General features: G+C 37.6%; 1 protein-coding gene and 1 long non-coding RNA gene across 9 annotated transcripts in view; one reads left to right on the forward strand and one right to left on the reverse strand.

Annotated features, from left to right (window-relative positions):
• Window positions 1-718: 718 nt before the first annotated feature.
• Window positions 719-9,456, reverse strand: LOC140695664 (uncharacterized). Its single transcript, XR_012071413.1, has 3 exons — window positions 9,319-9,456; window positions 9,099-9,193; window positions 719-1,947 (listed from the first exon to the last, which is right to left on the reverse strand). It is a non-coding gene; the product is annotated as an uncharacterized lncRNA (long non-coding RNA).
• A 54-nt stretch (window positions 9,457-9,510) lies between these two features.
• The window catches only part of LOC102536767 (survival motor neuron protein), a 28,420-nt gene continuing 21,004 nt past the window's right edge, over window positions 9,511-16,926 (forward strand). For all 8 annotated transcript variants that reach the window (XR_012071408.1, XR_004188588.2, XR_004188589.2 and 5 more), the window contains exons 1-2: window positions 9,511-9,691; window positions 16,303-16,374. Coding sequence is in view for 3 of the 8 variants with exons in the window: in XM_015245412.3 (XP_015100898.2) it covers window positions 9,608-9,691; window positions 16,303-16,374 (156 nt within the window). In the remaining 5 variants the exon portion in view is untranslated. The remainder of the gene's footprint in view (window positions 9,692-16,302; window positions 16,375-16,926) is intronic.

A 16,926-nucleotide genomic window follows, 5' to 3' on the forward strand; every position in this document is an offset into this window, starting at 1 on the left:
TTTCCTTCCTTCTACTAATTTTGGGCTTTGTTCTTACTTTTATAGTTTCTTGGATATAAAGTTACATTGTTGATTTGATGTTTTGCTTTTTTCTTGAGGTAGGCCTGTATTGCTAGAAACTACCCTCTTAGAACTGCTATTTCTGCATTCCATAGATTTTGGAAAATTGTGTTTCCATTTCCATTTGTCTCAAGATATTTTTAAATTTTCTTTTTGATTTCTTCATTGAGCTATTGGTGGTTTAATAACATGCTGTATAGTCTCTGTGTTTTCCAGTTTTCTTCTTAGTGTTGATTTCTGGTTTCATACTGTTGTGGTCAGAAAAGATGCTTAATATGATTTCAGTCTTCTTATATTTATTGAAACTTGTTTTGTGGCCTAACGTGATCTCTCCTAAAGAATGTTCTATGTGCACTTAAGGCATGCTTGCAGTTTTTGCATGGAATGCTCTATATGTATCTTTTAAGTATATTTGATTTAATGTGTCATTTAAGGCCAATGTTTCCTTATTGATTTTCTGTCTGGATAATATATAAGTAGAGTAAGAAAGTTCCTGGCTATTATTGTCTCCCTTTTATGCTTTATGTATTTAGGTGCTCCTATGTTGGGTGCATAAATATTTATGAATGTTATATCCTCTTTATAGATTGACTCCTTTATCATTATGTAATGCCCTTCTTAGTCTCTTATTATAGTTTTATTTAAATTCTGTTTTGTCTTACACAAGCATTGCTACCTTAGCTTTCTTTTTCTTTCCATTTGCATAGAATATCTTTCCCTATACCTTCACTTTCAGTCTATGTGTCTTTAGATCTGAAGTGACCCTCCTGTTGGCAGCATATAGATCAGTGTTTTTGTGTATTTTATTTTTTTTATTGGGGGGGTATAATTGGATTTATTTATTTATTTATTTTTAACATTTTTTATTGATTTATAATCATTTTACAATGTTGTGTCAAATTCCAGTGTTCAGCACAATTTTTCAGTCATTCATGGACATATACACACTCATTGTCACATTTTTTTCTCTGTGATTTATCATAACATTTTGTGTATATTTCCCTGTGCTATACAGTGTAATCTTGTTTATCTGTTCTACAATTTTGAAATCCCAGTCTATCCCTTCCCACCCTCTACCCCCCTGGTAACCACAAGTCTGTATTCTCTGTCCATGAGTCTTTAGATTCCACATATGAGTGATCTCATATGGTATTTTTCTTTCTCTTTCTGGCTTACTTCACTTAGAATGACATTCTCTAGGAGCATCCATGTTGCTGCAAATGGCGTTATGTTGTCGGTTTTTATGGCTGAGTAGTATTCCATTGTATAAATATACCACATCTTCTTTATCCAGTCACCTATTGATGGACATTTAGGCTTTTTCCATGTTTTGGCTATTGTAAATAGTGCTGCTATGAACATTGGAGTGCAGGTGTCATCCTGAAGTAGATTTCCTTCTGGATACAAGCCCAGGAGTGGGATTCCTGGGTCATATGGTAAGTCTATTCCTAGTCTTTTGAGGAATCTCCACACTGTTTTCCATAGTGGCTGCACCAAACTGCATTCCCACCAGCAGTGGGATTTTTGAATATTTGGCCATTCTGACTGGTGTGAGGTGATACCTCATTGTAGTTTTGATTTGCATTTCTCTGATAATTAGTGATATTGAGCATTTTTTCATGTGCTTTTTGATCATTTGTATGTCTTCCTTGGAGAGTTGCTTGTTTAGGTCTTCTGCCCATTTTTGGATTGGGTTGTTTATTTTTTTCTTATTGAGTCGTATGAGCTGCTTATATATTTTGGAGATCAAGCCTTTGTCGGTTTCACTTGCAAAAATTTTCTCCCATTCCGTAGGTTTTCTTCTTGTTTTATTTCTGGTTTCCTTTGCTCTGCAGAAGCTTGTAAGTTTCATTAGGTCCCATTTGTTTCTTCTGGCTTTTATTTCTTCTAGGAGAAAATTTTTGAAATGTATGTCAGATAATGTTTTGCCTATGTTTTCCTCTAGGAGGTTTATTGTATCTTGTCTTATGTTTAAGTCTTTAATCCATTTTGAGTTGATTTTTGTATATAGTGTAAGGGTGTGTTCTAGCTTCATTGTTTTACATGCTGCTGTCCAGTTTTCTAATTGGGTTTATTTATTTATTTATATTTGGAGGAGGTACTGGGGATTGAACCCAGGATCTCATGCATGCCAGACATATGCTCTACCACTTGAGCTATACCCTCCCCCCATGTCAGTGTTCTTTTTTTTTTTAATCCATTCAGCCACCTATATCTTTCAATTGGAGCATTTAGTCCATTTACATTTTAAAAATTTATTTATTTTAATTTGGGGGGGTAATTAGGTTTACTTATTTATTTTTAGAGGAGATTCTGGAGATTGAACCCAGGACTTTATGTATGCTAAGCATGCACTCTACCACTTGAGCTATACCTTCCCCCCTAGTCCATTTACATTTAAAGTAATAATAATAGGTATGTGCTTATTGCCATTTTGTTCTGGTTGTTTCGTAGGTCTTCTCTGTTCCCTTCTTTTTCTCTTGGTCTCTTCCCTTGTGGTGTGATGATTTTCTTCAGTATTATGTTTGGGTTCCTTTTTTTAATTGTTTGTGTATCTATTGTAACTTTTTGGTTTGTGATTAAGTTCAAATCCTTTCTAAAAGCATTACATTTTTACTCCCCCTCTCGTGTTTTATGTTTTTTTTTAATTGTGGTATTGGTGACATACAATATTATATAAGTTTTAGGTATACAACATAGTGAGTCACAATTTTTAAAGATTATGCTCCATTTATAGTTATTATAAAATATTGGCTATATTCCCTGTGCTGTACAATATATCCTTGTCGCTTGTTTGTTTTATACATAGTAGTTTGTACCTCGTAATCACCTACCCTTATCTTGCCCCTCCCTCCTTCCCTCTCCCTGTTGGTTTATTCTTTATATCTGTGAGTCTGTTTCTCTTTTGTTATATTCACTAGTTTACTTTACTTTACTTTTTTTCCACATATAAATGATAACATACAGTATTTGTCTTTCTCTGACTTATTTCAGTAAGCATAATACCCTCCACGCCTATCCATGTTGCAAATGGCAAAATTTTATTCTTTTTTAAGATTGGATATTTCATTGTGTGTGTGTATATGTGTTTGTATCACATTTTCTTTACCCATTCATCTATTGATGGACACTTAGATTGCTTCCATATCTTGGCTTTTGTAAATAATGCTGCTATGACTTTTAGGGTGCATGCATCATTTCAAATTAGTGTTTTTGTTTTCCTCAGATACCCAAGAGTTGAATTGCTGGATCATATGGTAGTTCTATTTTTAGTTTTTTTGAGGACCATCCATGATGTTTTCTGCAGTGGCTACACCAATTTACATACACATCAACAATGTAGAAGTGTTCCCTTTTCTCCACATCCTATGTTTTATGTTTTTGACATTATATTTTACGTTTTTTATTTTGTGTATTTTTTAACTACTAATTGTAGTGATAGTTGATTTTACTACTTTTGTCTTTAACCTTCATACTAGCCTTTTTCTGGTTGATCCACTGCCTTTACTATGTATATTTGCCAATTTTAGTCAGTTCTGAGACTCTTCAAAAACCTAAATAAAGCTGGGAGGAAAAAACATAACCCTAAAGTGAAAACCTAATATAAAATTGACTTCCACAGTCAGATTATGAAATCTGTATATTTTGCCATCTGTGTCAGGCTTTAAGCAGTGATATAAACTAAGCAGACTGTATGTCAACTTCTTTGGTAAATTCTTAGTTGACTTTGCTGATGGATACCTATTAAAAAATACAACTGGAAGAATTATTTCTATAGAATTGTCAATCATGGTTTTCCATTAGATCAAATTGAGTAAAACCATTTATTAAACTGTGTCCTAAAACTTTATCTACTGAAGTACTCCTTGCTATATAGTAATCACACTTCGGAATATATTATCTTTACAGATGGCCAAGTCATGAAAATATCACTGAGAAAAGAAGTGCTCCAGTGCACTTCCCTATAAATTCCAGAAAGATTTAAAACCTACTACAGTCTTTTCCTTATAACCGAACAAAAACCTTTTTAGCCCTAGTGAGCCAATACACATCAAAAGGTCATAGGTAGCCTGCAGTTGGCCCATTTGCCTGGGAAAATTGAGATTTTAAAATTTTACTCTAACTTTTATAGAAATATGTTCTATACCACATACTACTGTTGGTACTTTATCAATTGGATGTGACTTTGTTTACTGGTATATCAGCATAGAAACATTTCTTTACACTATGTTTTGGTGGAGCCTTTCTCTACACTTGTGAGTTTGCAAGAAATTGCCTCCCAATCTGGCTATAATCAAGACACAATCCTACTGAATACTTGTCTTTTATAAACTTGTATTACGTTACAAAGGCTTTTGTCAAGGACTTTCTGAGGGGATAGCATCAAGGCTCATTTGGCCTCATACCACTCAAGGTGACTGATGGGGTGGCTTATGAACGGACATTTAATACAGAGTCAGGTACATTAATGTATGCTTGAAGAAGTGCAACCATGTCTAACCTGTGATTTCATGGTATATTGAAATTTTTGTTTGCAAATAGAATCATTAATTAACTTATTAGTAACTACAGCAGTTATTTGAAAGGATGAGATGCTCCAGGGTCCAAGGAAAAGTTGAAGACTCAAGATCGCAGACTTTCAGAAGATCAAGAGTTAGAACAGTTCCAGGTACTATGAGACAGTTCTTTCCCACAGTGCTGGTAACAGATTGAAATTCTGATGGCCATTTTTAGTATTTAATGTCACTCAGAGTGCCTCCAAATGGACTTGTTTGGGTTACATGCATACTCCTCAGCAAGAGGAGGGCAGGTCACCTAAGCTGACGGTGTAACCAAGTATCCAGTGAGGAATAGGTGGTACCCCAAACAAATCTGGAGTTCTGTTGCAAGAAGGAGGGGGGAATGGATGCTGGGCAGACTAAATAAGAGTCCAATATTCTTACTGCAAGGTTACAACTAAAGTTAGGCTTAAAAATACAGATAAGTGATATGGCAAATCATGAAAGTAGTATGGGAAACAATGATGAAGCTTAAACCATTCTTATCTCTACCAACTTTTAAACCCCCAAAATGCAATGCCTGCTTATTGTAGAAAATTTGAGAAAATATAACAAACGGGCTAAAAAAAATAGCAATAAATTAGGCAGTTTCTTAGAAAATTAAACATACTCTTACTATATGCCAGTAATTTCTCTCCTGGGCATTCATCCAAATGAAACGATAATAAGGAGCATACATCTTAGACGTATATTTTGATTGACCTTTACGTATAAATATTCCACCCAGACGAAGATAGACATTTCCAGCACCCTCACAGGCTCTCTGTGGCCAGTTTAGATAATACCTGCTATCTGACTATCACCATAGACTAGTTTTGCCTGTTTTTGAATTTCGTACAATTGGACCCATCCAGTACGTACTCTTGTGAGTTTGGCTTCATTTGTTCAACAGTTTGTCTATAAGAATCCTTTGTCTTATAGCAGTAATTCAGTCTTTCATTGCTGTGTAGCATTCTGTTATATGAATATACCGTAATTTAGTTATTCGCTCTACTTTCCTTGGACATTCGGATCACTCTTAGTTTGAGGCTATTATGAATAATTCTGCCATAACCTTTATATATATATAAATATATACATATATATATATATCTTTTGGTGGTCGTAAGTACTTACTTCTATCAAGTATATACCTAGGAATCGAATTCTTGGTCATATATAGGATATATAAAATATATTGTATATTTCTCTCAATGCTAATGTAAACATGTATAAATATACATATAATTAAGGAAGTAGGGAGTTTCCTAGGGCTGTCATAGCAAACTGCCACAAACTTGGTGACTTAACGACAACAGAAATTTATTCTCTCACAGTTCTAGAGACCAGAAGTCTAAAGGCCAGGTGTCAGCAGGACTATATACTTCCTCTGAAGATTCTGGGGGAAAATCCTAGCTAGCTTCTTCAATCTTTTAGAGGCTCCAGGCACTACTTGGCTTGTGGCAGTGTAACTCCTGTCTCTGCCTTTGTCTTTATGTGGCCACATTTTCTCTGTCTTCTTCCTGTCTTATCTCTTCTAAGGACATTTGTCATTGGATTTAGGGCCCACTCTAATCTAGGATGACCTCATCTCAAGATCCTTATTACATCAGCAAAACCCTTTTCCCAAATACGGTCACATTCACAGATGTCTGGAAGACATACCATTTGGGACACCACCATTCAACCCAGTACAGGGGAGTTTTTTTAAACAAAAATGGGAAATTTAATTGTAACTTGATCCTTTTTTTTTTTAAATAGCCATGGCTACGGTACATGTATATCTAACCATGGTATGGATGTACAGTACTTTATTATTTTCAAATAGGACACTCAGGATATTTGTAAGCTTCTATCATTATGAACAGTTCTGTAATATACATCATCCTTATCCCCATGTACTTGTGCTTTTATTTCTGTAAGAATAAATTCTTAAAGGTAGGATCCTTAGGGCGAAGGCATACTTGTTTGCAATTTTAAACAGATATTTTTCCAACAAGCAGGTAATACTTCATATCCCCATGTGCGTGATATTAGATATTATTAATTTCTAATAATTTTGCCAACCTGAGTAACAAATGGTATCTTAGTTTTTAATTTGCAATTCCCTGACCACAGAGGTTGAACATCTTTTCATATGTCTATTGGAAATATGGATTTGTGTGTGTGTGTGAAATGTCCATGTTTTCTCTCTGCTTTATGCTTTTTGTTTCACTTAGTCTTCATATGTAGGTATGACTGTTATGCCCATTTTTAAAGATTTTATAAAAATTGAGATTTTGGTTAAGGAATTTCCCCAAGGTCACACAGCTACTAAGTGGCAGGTTAAGGATATGAATCTAAGCAGGCTGAAATGCAGAGCTTCCAGAGTTTAGACATAGTTTCATATTTATTCGCCCTTTGTGTTTTTTTCTATGAACAGCTTATTTTGCTGTTTTTACTTTTGACAAAGCTATTTTAAATTTGTGTAACATAAATCACTATTGTTTGTCCTTTCATTTTATTTATGTTGCTTTTGTCAGACTTCTTAATTACATTATCAAATGTCTAGTTTCTTTGTAAGTGAAGATGCAGACTGACAGCCAGCAGACTTGTCCTGACTCGTTAAAAAAAATTTTTTTTTCCATTGAAGTGTAGTTGGTTTACAATGGTGTATTAGTTTCTGGTGTACAGCATGGTGATTGAGTTATACATTTATGTATTCCTTTTCATATTCTTTATCTTTATAGATTATAAGATACTGCATATAGTTCCTTGTGCTATACAATAGGACATTGTTGTTCATCTATGTTATATATAGTAGTTTGTATTTGCTAGCCCCAAATTCCTAATTTATCTCTCCTCCCCCTAAAAATTAACATGTACTTGAATGCCTTTGGGTGGGGAGTGGGTGGGGTAAGTGTGTGTGGAGAGAGTCTCGAATTAACTTATGGTACCCACCACCCCCTATTTATTCCTCCTTAACTCATTTCCATTACCTGCCTGATCCCCAAATGTATTTAAGTTTTCAATCCTTGTGTGGTTTCTTGTTTCTGTCTTAAGATCTCCCCCATCCCAAATTTATAAAAATCATCTATAATGTATTCTAGTATATGATGTGACAGTAGAGTCCAAACCTCACATACTGGATGACTATGTCATTTATGAATTATACTACCATTTGTCCATTATGTGATTCAAATATTCTTCTAAAACATCTTTTGGAATTTTCCACTGCTACTGTAACAGTTTTGGTGAGCATTTTTGTACACAAATCACTGACTCATCTCTGATCTCCTGACCCTAGGCCTTGAAGGTAAGGTAATACTAAAGAACTAATCGGTTTTGACATTCTCTTTTGTTTATTCAGTATTCTACATGATATTGCCAATATATACTATCCTAATTGGAAACCTGATCACTAGTCATTTGAATACTTATGTGATCATGAGCAAGTTTCAGGAGTCACTGAATGTAAGCTTTTGTTGTGAAAACTTTATATGCACAAAGACTGGTTCAAATTCATGAAGTTAAATTTAATGTTTACATAAATGCCTTCAAATCTGATGAAATGGTTTCCTTTGGAAATTCAGTACATTATGCTTTGAGTGCTTTGTCTATCATACGGATTTGTATGCAGTATAAAATTTGTAGGTACACGTAGTGATTCAAATTTGGATGTCACCATCAGGGGAAAAAAGGGCTTTTTTTTTTTGAGGACAAAAATGCCATAGGTTCATTTTTGTTGAGGAATGAGGTCCTAATAAATAGAAATACCTTTTCAACAAAGAACTTCCCATTTAAAATTCATTAAAACTAATTCCTCCTTGAAAACTATGCTAAGTGAAAAAAGCTAGACACAAAAGGTCACATATGATTCCATTTGTATGAACTATCCAGAGTAAGTAAATCTGTAGAAACAAAGTAGACTAGTGGTTGTGAGGAACTGGAAGGAAGACAGAATGTGGAGTAACCTATAATGGATACAAGGTTTCTTTTAGGGGTGATGAAAATGTTTTGGAATTAGATGGTGGTAGCTGCACAATCTTCTCTGACTATACTAAAACCCACTGAATTGCATGCTTTAAAATGGTGAATTTTATGGTATGTAAACTCCATCTCAAAAAAAAACCTGGTTCCAAATTCTGTTTAAATTTTTGCATCATATGCCATTGTGAGAATCTTTATGATTGAAAAAAAAAATCTTAAGTGAGCTTTTAAACAATACACCTATTTCTGATATCTATAGAAGCCAAAGAGGGCCTTAAACTTCCCTACTAGGCCTTTTTTAAAAAAAGATGTAATAGGTACATGGAAGCCATTTAGCAATCCTAAATGATTAATAAAGAATACTGGAAAAGTAAAGGGTAAGCTCCTACTAAGAACTAAAAACCTGTTTGATCTATGTAAAGACAAACAAGGCTTAAAAAAAAAGCACATCTTTAAACAATACAACAATTGATGCCATTGTTTTTAAGTTGGAAAAGTTACTAGAGAAGATTTGGGAGAAGAGATACTAACCTTAAAGTTAAGGTTGGGAAGTTTTATAGGTGTGCTGGATTCCAAGCAGCTTGTAAACGCTCTGTGCCTCAGTTTCCTCATCTTTAAATGGGCCTCTAATTCATAGGGTCGTTGTGAAAATAAAATATAAGTAAATACATAAAACTCTTAAAAAGAATTTTTTAAATGGTAGCTATATTACAATCGGTTAACAACGGACTGATTTTTACTATTTGCTTACCTATATTTTCTAAACGACCTTCAATGAACTCTTTTTCTAAGAAAATTTATTGTTTAAAACAAAAACACCCTGGCCGAACCACTCTACGAACAGATGAAAAATTGAAATCAAAGAACTGAGAGAATACGGAGAAGAACCACCAAGGCGGCCGCTGCCTGTCAGCTCACGGAGCCCGCCCCGCGGCCGGCAGTCAGGCCGCCATGCTCTTCCGCTCCCAGACGCCCGGCGGCGGAAGTCGTCACTCGTGGAGGGACAGAATCCACGCTGCGCACCAGGCAGCAGGCTCGTCATGGCGATGGGTGGTGGCAGCGGCGGCGGCGGCGGCGTTCCCGAGCCGGAGGACTCGGTGCTGTTCCGGCGTGGCACAGGCCAGGTGAGTTCGCGGCCGGCGCGGTCTCCGACCACCGCACCCTCCCAGCCCCCGCGCTCCTTCCCCAGCCAGTTCGCTAACTGCGGGGCCGTGGTCCGCATGCTTCCGTATCTTTCCTTGCTTGGGAGCCTCAGCCGCGAGCTCCTTCCTTGTGCAGTTTGGGCTCCCCAATGACTGGGACGAGGCCCTTTTGTCACTTGATGGTGCCTAGGCTTGTCCACTGCTCTCTGACTGGGGTTGGGGTGTGTGACAGGGCAGTGAAGCAGGGAAACCAGTTAGGAATCTATTGAAATGATCCAAATGTTAGTGGAGAGCAAAGTACTTGGATTACAGATATATTTTGAAGTCACAGGCAACAGGTTTTGCACATGGATTCGGTATTAGCGGTTTGAGAGAGGAAAGGCAAGGATAACTCCAAGATTGTTCTGAATAGCTGAAGAGATGAAGTTGCCTTTTACTGAAATAGGGAAGACTGAAAGTAGAGCAGGTTTATAAGGGGGAAGATTAGAACTCATTCTTGGGTGAAATGTGATTGAGGCGAGTTCGAGAGTCAGAGGAGAAAAGGCAACATTTGTAAGTAGGTATTTCAAAGAGTTTTATTGTAAGTACTGGAAAATAGAGAATTGGCCAATAAGTGGAGAGGTAAGTGAGGTAAAGAGGATTCTTAATTGTGTTTTTGTTTGTTTTTAAGATGGAGAGATGTTTCATCATGTTTGTGGGCTGATAGAAAAAATCTAGTAAGGACAGAAAAAATGATGATGCAGGCGAGAGAAGAGAATTGCTGAAGCAATGTTCTAGAGTAGGTGGATTTGGCCTTTGTTAGAAATATTGCCAGTAGTGACAGTAATATGGGTACTGATTTGTGTGGATGGGCAGTTATAGTGGCAGGAAATTATGAAAATTTTGTTTTGATTGTTGCTGTTCTCTCAGTAAAAGCAACAAGGTCATCAGCTAGTAGGGGGCAGGGGGCAGGTGCTGGAGGTTAGAGAAGAGAGAAGGTAGGAAGCCTCTAAGAGAGTGGATGAGTGTTGGGCCAGGCCAGAGAAATGTTGCTAGGCAACATTAAAGGCCTACTTCAGACTTGTGGTTATGAGTTTAAAGGGGACTAGATAGTGTGACTGGATTTTTCTCTAGCTAAATTCAAATTCAGATGTGTGAGGGCAGACACAGAGTAAACCAAGAGTTGAAATTAATAGGGTTGTAGTTTTACCAAGTGAGTATCAAGCGACGGGGAGAGGTACAGGGAGTTATCATAATGATAGACCATGGAATTTAAGCTGGCTAAGAAAGGAAGTGAGGACATTAGGACGGTGAGTTTAAAAAGTGGAAGGATCAATATTTTACCAGTCCCAGTGAAGTGGAATGATTGTCATCATCAAACTGCTAGAAAGAGTAAGTTGCAGAGCCTCAAAGGTGGTGTTTGGAGAATAGGATTCTTGCAGTGGAATTTGTGGAGAGGTTGTAGTTAATGTTTATAATAAGTAAAGACCATAGAAATGAGTAGCTGAGATTGGGTGCTATAAGTAAGTAAGATCATTGGTAATGAAGAGTTTAAAGCCCTAACAAGGTATTGGAGTGATCATCTACATGGGTTTTTAAATAACCGAAAGTTATGACAGTAGTACTAGTGGATAGAGGACTAGGAAACAAACCTCATGGAAATGAGGAGGCGTGACCCAGGAGGCTGTAGATGATTGCAATAAGGAGGGATAGTGGACAGAGGAGTATGGTGACAGGACTTTGAAACCTAGGCGTGTTTAGGTAGGAAGGAGGAAAAATAATCTGGTAGTGGAAGTGAGAAGCAAGGAAGATTCCTTCCCCATCTCTGGTACAGTGATTTGAGGAATATGGAGGAGAAAACATTTCATTTTGAAATGTCTACAAGGAAAGAGATGTCCTCAGGGAAAGCTAGATTTTAGTTAGAGCAAGAAGATGAAGGGAATATTCAGAGAAGAGGTTAAAGATATTGTGGGGCAGGGGTTGCTGATTACTCTAGAGAGCACAGCGGAACTATCAGGAGTGAGAAGTGGTAAAAGAAGATAGAACATGAAGACTAACTTGAGAAACCTGGGCTACTATTGGTGACTGAGAAATACATATAATGACAGTCCGGATGGTCTATTTTGGTTGCTGTTGCTTTGTAGCAAAACACTCAAAACTTACTGGCTTGAAACAATAATCATTTTATTATCTCTCCTAGTTTTTGTGGGTCAGGAATCTGTAAAGGCCTTGCTGGGCAGTTCTTCAGACCTTTCATGTGGTTGCATCCACATAGCAGTTGGAGCTGCAATAGCTGGGGACTATGCAGCTAGGGATTGACAGGCCATCTCTTTTCTTCATGTTGTTTCAGGCCTCCTCCACATAGTCCCAATGTGTGGGCTGGTTTGGATTTCCTTATACCTCTTTGTAATCCTTCCCTTTCATCCCTCCTCATTTTCTGTCCCCAGACAACTGCTGCTCCACTTTTTGTCTCCGTAGATTAGTCTGCATCTCCTAGAATTTTATAAACATGGAATCCTTTTTATCTGGCTTTTTACTCATCATAGTTTTTTGAGTTTCATCCATTTTGTTGTGTTTGTTCCTTTTTATTGCTATAGGATCCTGTTGCATGAATATACTACAGGTTGTTTATCCGTTCACTTGTTCAAGAACATTTGGGTTGCTTTCAGTTTGTTATAATTAAATAGCCATGAGTATTAGTGTAGGACACTTCGTATGGACATACACTTTCATTTCTCTTTGAAAACATCTAAATCATGGAGTAAATACATTTGAGATTTATATTTTCATTTGTTTTCTTTTTACGAATCAGTGCCCCATTTTTCAGCTTAAAGAAGTCCCTTTAACATTTTTTGTAGGGCTGGTTTAATGGTGAGGAACTCCTTTAGCTTTTGCTTGTCTGGAAAAACCCTGTCTCTCCCTTAATTGAAAAACAACCTTGCCAGGTTGGATATTCTTGGTTGGAGGTTTTTGTTTGTTTGTTTTTATTTTAGCACTTTAAATATATCAGTCCCTCTGACCTGCAAAAGTTCTGCTGAAAAATCTGCTTATAGTCTTATAGAGGTTCCCTTGTAGTTAAGTTGTTTTTCTCTTACTGCTTTTAAGATTCTCCCTTTGTCTTTAACTTTTGACATTTTAATTATTATGGGTCTTGCTGTGGGCCTCTCTGGGTTCATCTTATTTGTAACCCTGGGCTTTTTGGATTTGGATGTCTGTTTACTTCCCCAGGATGGGAAAATTTTCAGCCATTATTTTTCAGATAAATTTTCTGCCCTTTTCTCTCTTCCTCTGGGACCCCTATAATGCAAATATCGGTCTGCTTGAAGTTCTCCCATAAGTTCTTTAAGCTTTCTTCACTTTTTTTTTTTTGCTGCTCTGTTTGGGTAAATTCCACTGCTCTGTCTTTGAGTTGACTGATCCTTTCTTTGCTTCATCTAGTCTGTTTTTGAATTCCTCTAGTGTATTTTTCTGTTGAGTTATTGTATTCTTCAACTCTGTGATTTTTCCTTGGATTTCCTTGTATTTTTCTTGAAGTTCTCACTGTTCATGTACTCTTCTGAGTTTGGTAAGTGTCTTTATGACTATTTTAACTCTTTGTCAGATAAATTACTTATCTCTGTCACCATTAATTTTTTTTTTGAGGTTTTATCTCATTCTTTCCCTTGAAACATATTTCTCTGTTTCTTCTTTTTGTTTTTGTCTTTTTCACTCTCTCTGTTGGTTTCTATGCATTAGATAAAACAGTCACTTCTCCCAGACTTCAAGGAGTGTCTTTGTGTACAAGATGAATCTTGTTCAACCTTTATTGAACTCCCAAGCCTTTGTGATTGTCAAAGCAGCCTGTTTAAATTTTTAGTGGCTCCCAGTAATTGAGAGTGTGCAAAAACCTGTTAGTGTCCCAAGGGGTGGATCTCAATTCAGCATCTAGATTCAGGCAGATTAGAAGACCCTCAGGCAGCAGGTTTTAAAGTATGCAAATATATACAATTTTGTAGAAACGTAAGTGTAAGCCCCACTGACCAGCAGAGTTAAGCAGTCTGGAGGTGTCCCCTGGGTGCCATTTGCAATAATTGGGTCATCAGAGAAGTGTATATAGTTTTTTATTGGGAGATACCAGTGAGCTGGAGTGAGGCAGAGGAAGAGTGCAGAGTGCCAACCCATGTTCCCCAAGACCACCACCATAGGCTTCTACTTTTTTTTTAATTAATTTTTTTTGCAAGGGGAGGTAATTAGTTTTTACTTATTTATTTATTTTATTGATGGAGGTGCTGGGGATTGAACCCAGGACTTGTGCATGCTAGGCATGTACTCTACTACTGAGCTATACCCTCACCCTTACCATAGGCTTCTAGATGTATGTCAAACATGAAGCCTGCCTCTGAAGTCAAAGCTCCAGACCAAGCAAGTAGGCCTCTTTCCCAGAAAGAATGGGGATGTGTTTCAGTCGGCTGTCTGAGCAGTGTCCTGGGGATGGTAGCCTGCTAAGAACAGTCTCTCTGGGTGTTACAGTTCCATAGGACCCAGGAACATAAAACCCCTTGACCACCAGAGCCATGCAATCAAGGAGCATCTCCTGGGTGGCAGCTGCACAAACTAGGGCACCAGATGCATGCAAAAACTCCCTGCCTGGAGGTACTTGCACTCTGGAGGGCAGCAGAGGTGAAGTTGGAAAATAGCACCCACCCTCTTAAGTCTCTGGAAGGGATTACAATCAGTACATACTTGGATGTATGGCTAATGAGGAGCTTGTCCCTCAGGCTGCATTCCTCCTTCATTGAAGACCTGAACTCCTGGGTCTGCTACCGACTGCTGTGCCCTGGGGGTGGAAGCCATTCAAGAACTCTGTCTTGATTACAGTCTAGTGGGACCTGCAGATGTAAGCCCTGCTGTCCACCAGAACCAGCCAATTTAGAGGTGCCCCCTGGTGGTAGCCACAAACATTGGGGTGCCAGACAAATGTATAAGCTTCTTTCTGGGAAGCACAGGTGAGCTTGAGCCAGGCAGAGAGAGTGCAAGTACTATATCCACCAGCCTCTTGTTCCCTGAGAGCATTTCCATAGGTCCCTAGATAAAACCTGCTTCTCAAGCCTAAGTTCCTAGACAGGCAGACAGGCCTTTTTCGCAGAAAAACTGGGGTATGTTTCAGTCCGCTCTGTGTGCAGTTCCCTAGGTATGATAGCCTACCAAGAACTGTCTCTCTGTTTATTACAGTCCTATGGGACCCAAGAACACAAGCCCTTCCCACCCCTCCCTTTAGTTGCAGCTGTGAAAACCAGGACAGCAGACATTAAAAACTGGGACACTAGGTGCGTGTAAAAGCTCTCCTCTGGGAGACACTAGTCCTGTGGAGCGCAGTAGAGGGAGAGTGCAAAGATGGCCCTTGCGGCTGGAGTAAGGCGGATAGCATAAAGATGTGTTGCTATCCTCTGTCCTTAGGGAGTATCCTGGCAGGCTCCTGGATGTGGGTTAAGTTCGATGCCTGCCCTGAAGGCCAACACTTTAAGATAAGCAAATGAGCCTCTTTGACAGAAAATCTGGCCACCCTCAATCAGCTGCTTCTGCACTAGGTCCTGAGGTGGACCATGCCAAGCATGTGAACCCTTTCAGAGCCATTTTTCAATTCCTGTTCCCCTGTGGGTCTCGTGGACGTGAACCCCCTTGGCTTTCAAAGTTAGATGTTTTGTGGCCTCATCTCTTAGGTATTGGTGTTAAAACCAGGGTGCCCAATGTGGGGTGCAAGCCCTTCACACTCCTCAGGGAGAAGCTTCAGGTTGTGAGTTCCCTTCCAGCTGTGAATCGCCACACAAGGTGTGGGGTTTGTGGCAAGATTGTTTCTAAGCCTCTCCTACCCACTTTTGCATTAAAACACTTTCTATTTGTACTTCACATTTTAATGTTTTATTGTATTTCTTGTATATTATTCTTTTGTGTGACAGTATGCCTTAAATCCCTGATTAGACAATCTCTCTTTTGAACATGATTTCATATACCTCTCAGTGATAAATGTTTAGTAGATAGTGGGTGCTCAAAATTTTTCTTTTTGAGTTGAATTAAACTTAAATTAAAAAAAGTAACAATGATTTTAACTCTTTTGTCAATTATGTAATATCACTCCGATTTAAAATTAAGCTTGATTAATCACTATTAACAGTTTACATTCTTAAATATTTTGAGATTTCTTCTTTGAATAATCTAGACACATTGTAAGGTCAAGAGTGTCTGTGGTCAGAATAGCATTACTGTAGTCTGGATGCAGTCAAGCTTACGGCCAAATGTTTTCCCATTCTGCCAAACTAAACCCTTTATCCACTCTTCGAAGATTGAAACGTGGTTACCCTTGAACAGGTCCACTTATGGTTGGTAGGTGGAAATTAAATTGTGGAGTATTTACTTCATGGCATACCTTTTAGAGCATTTACATATATCTAGCTTTGGGAGTAATGTCATGTAATTGCTAAGTAGGTAGGCTTCTTGTGGTGTTATTTAGGATTTAAAATACCCATTTTTAGTGTAATTTCATTATGTCTGGGTTAAGATGGCTCTTGTTACTATCTAACACATTTTTGATAAAGCCCATCCAGATGTGAATTGGTTTTATTCTTTACCCTTTCCAGAGTGATGATTCTGACATTTGGGATGATACAGCACTGATAAAAGCTTATGATAAAGCTGTGGCTTCATTTAAGGTATGAAATGTTTATTCTTTTCCTTATTTCCTCATGTTACTTATTCAGGAAAAAATGGATAACGTATGTATAGTTAAGTGTTAAAGTACGTATTATTCAGTTCTAATTTTGAAGATTAAAAGATAACAGGTTAGATAAGTTAGTTATCTTCTTGTAGAAGTTGGTAGCCTGTCTATCTTATCCCTTAACAAAGATAATTTAAGCAGAGTTTTAAGCGTTTATTGTTTTTAATATGTTTATACTATATCAAACTATAGAAGTTATTTAATTCAGATTAATGAAAGGACAGTCTGAATTAGAGGTTTTAAACATTTAACAAGCCTTTATTGAAATAATATTGATGATAAATAGCTGTAGTATGGTAATTAATACTTGCAGAGTGTTTATGAAGTTCTAGGCACTGTTCCATGTGCTTTACATACATTACCTTAATTTAATCCTCTTCAAATTTAATACCGTGAGTTAGGTTTCAAGTCAAATGTTCCTGATGGTGATGAATATCAAGGAATATACATTTCTTTTGTGGGATGAAGTCTGGTTTCGTGCCCCAAT

This window comes from Vicugna pacos, chromosome 3 (genome assembly GCF_048564905.1).
Source record: "Vicugna pacos chromosome 3, VicPac4, whole genome shotgun sequence".
NCBI classification, from domain to species: Eukaryota; Metazoa; Chordata; class Mammalia; order Artiodactyla; family Camelidae; genus Vicugna; species Vicugna pacos.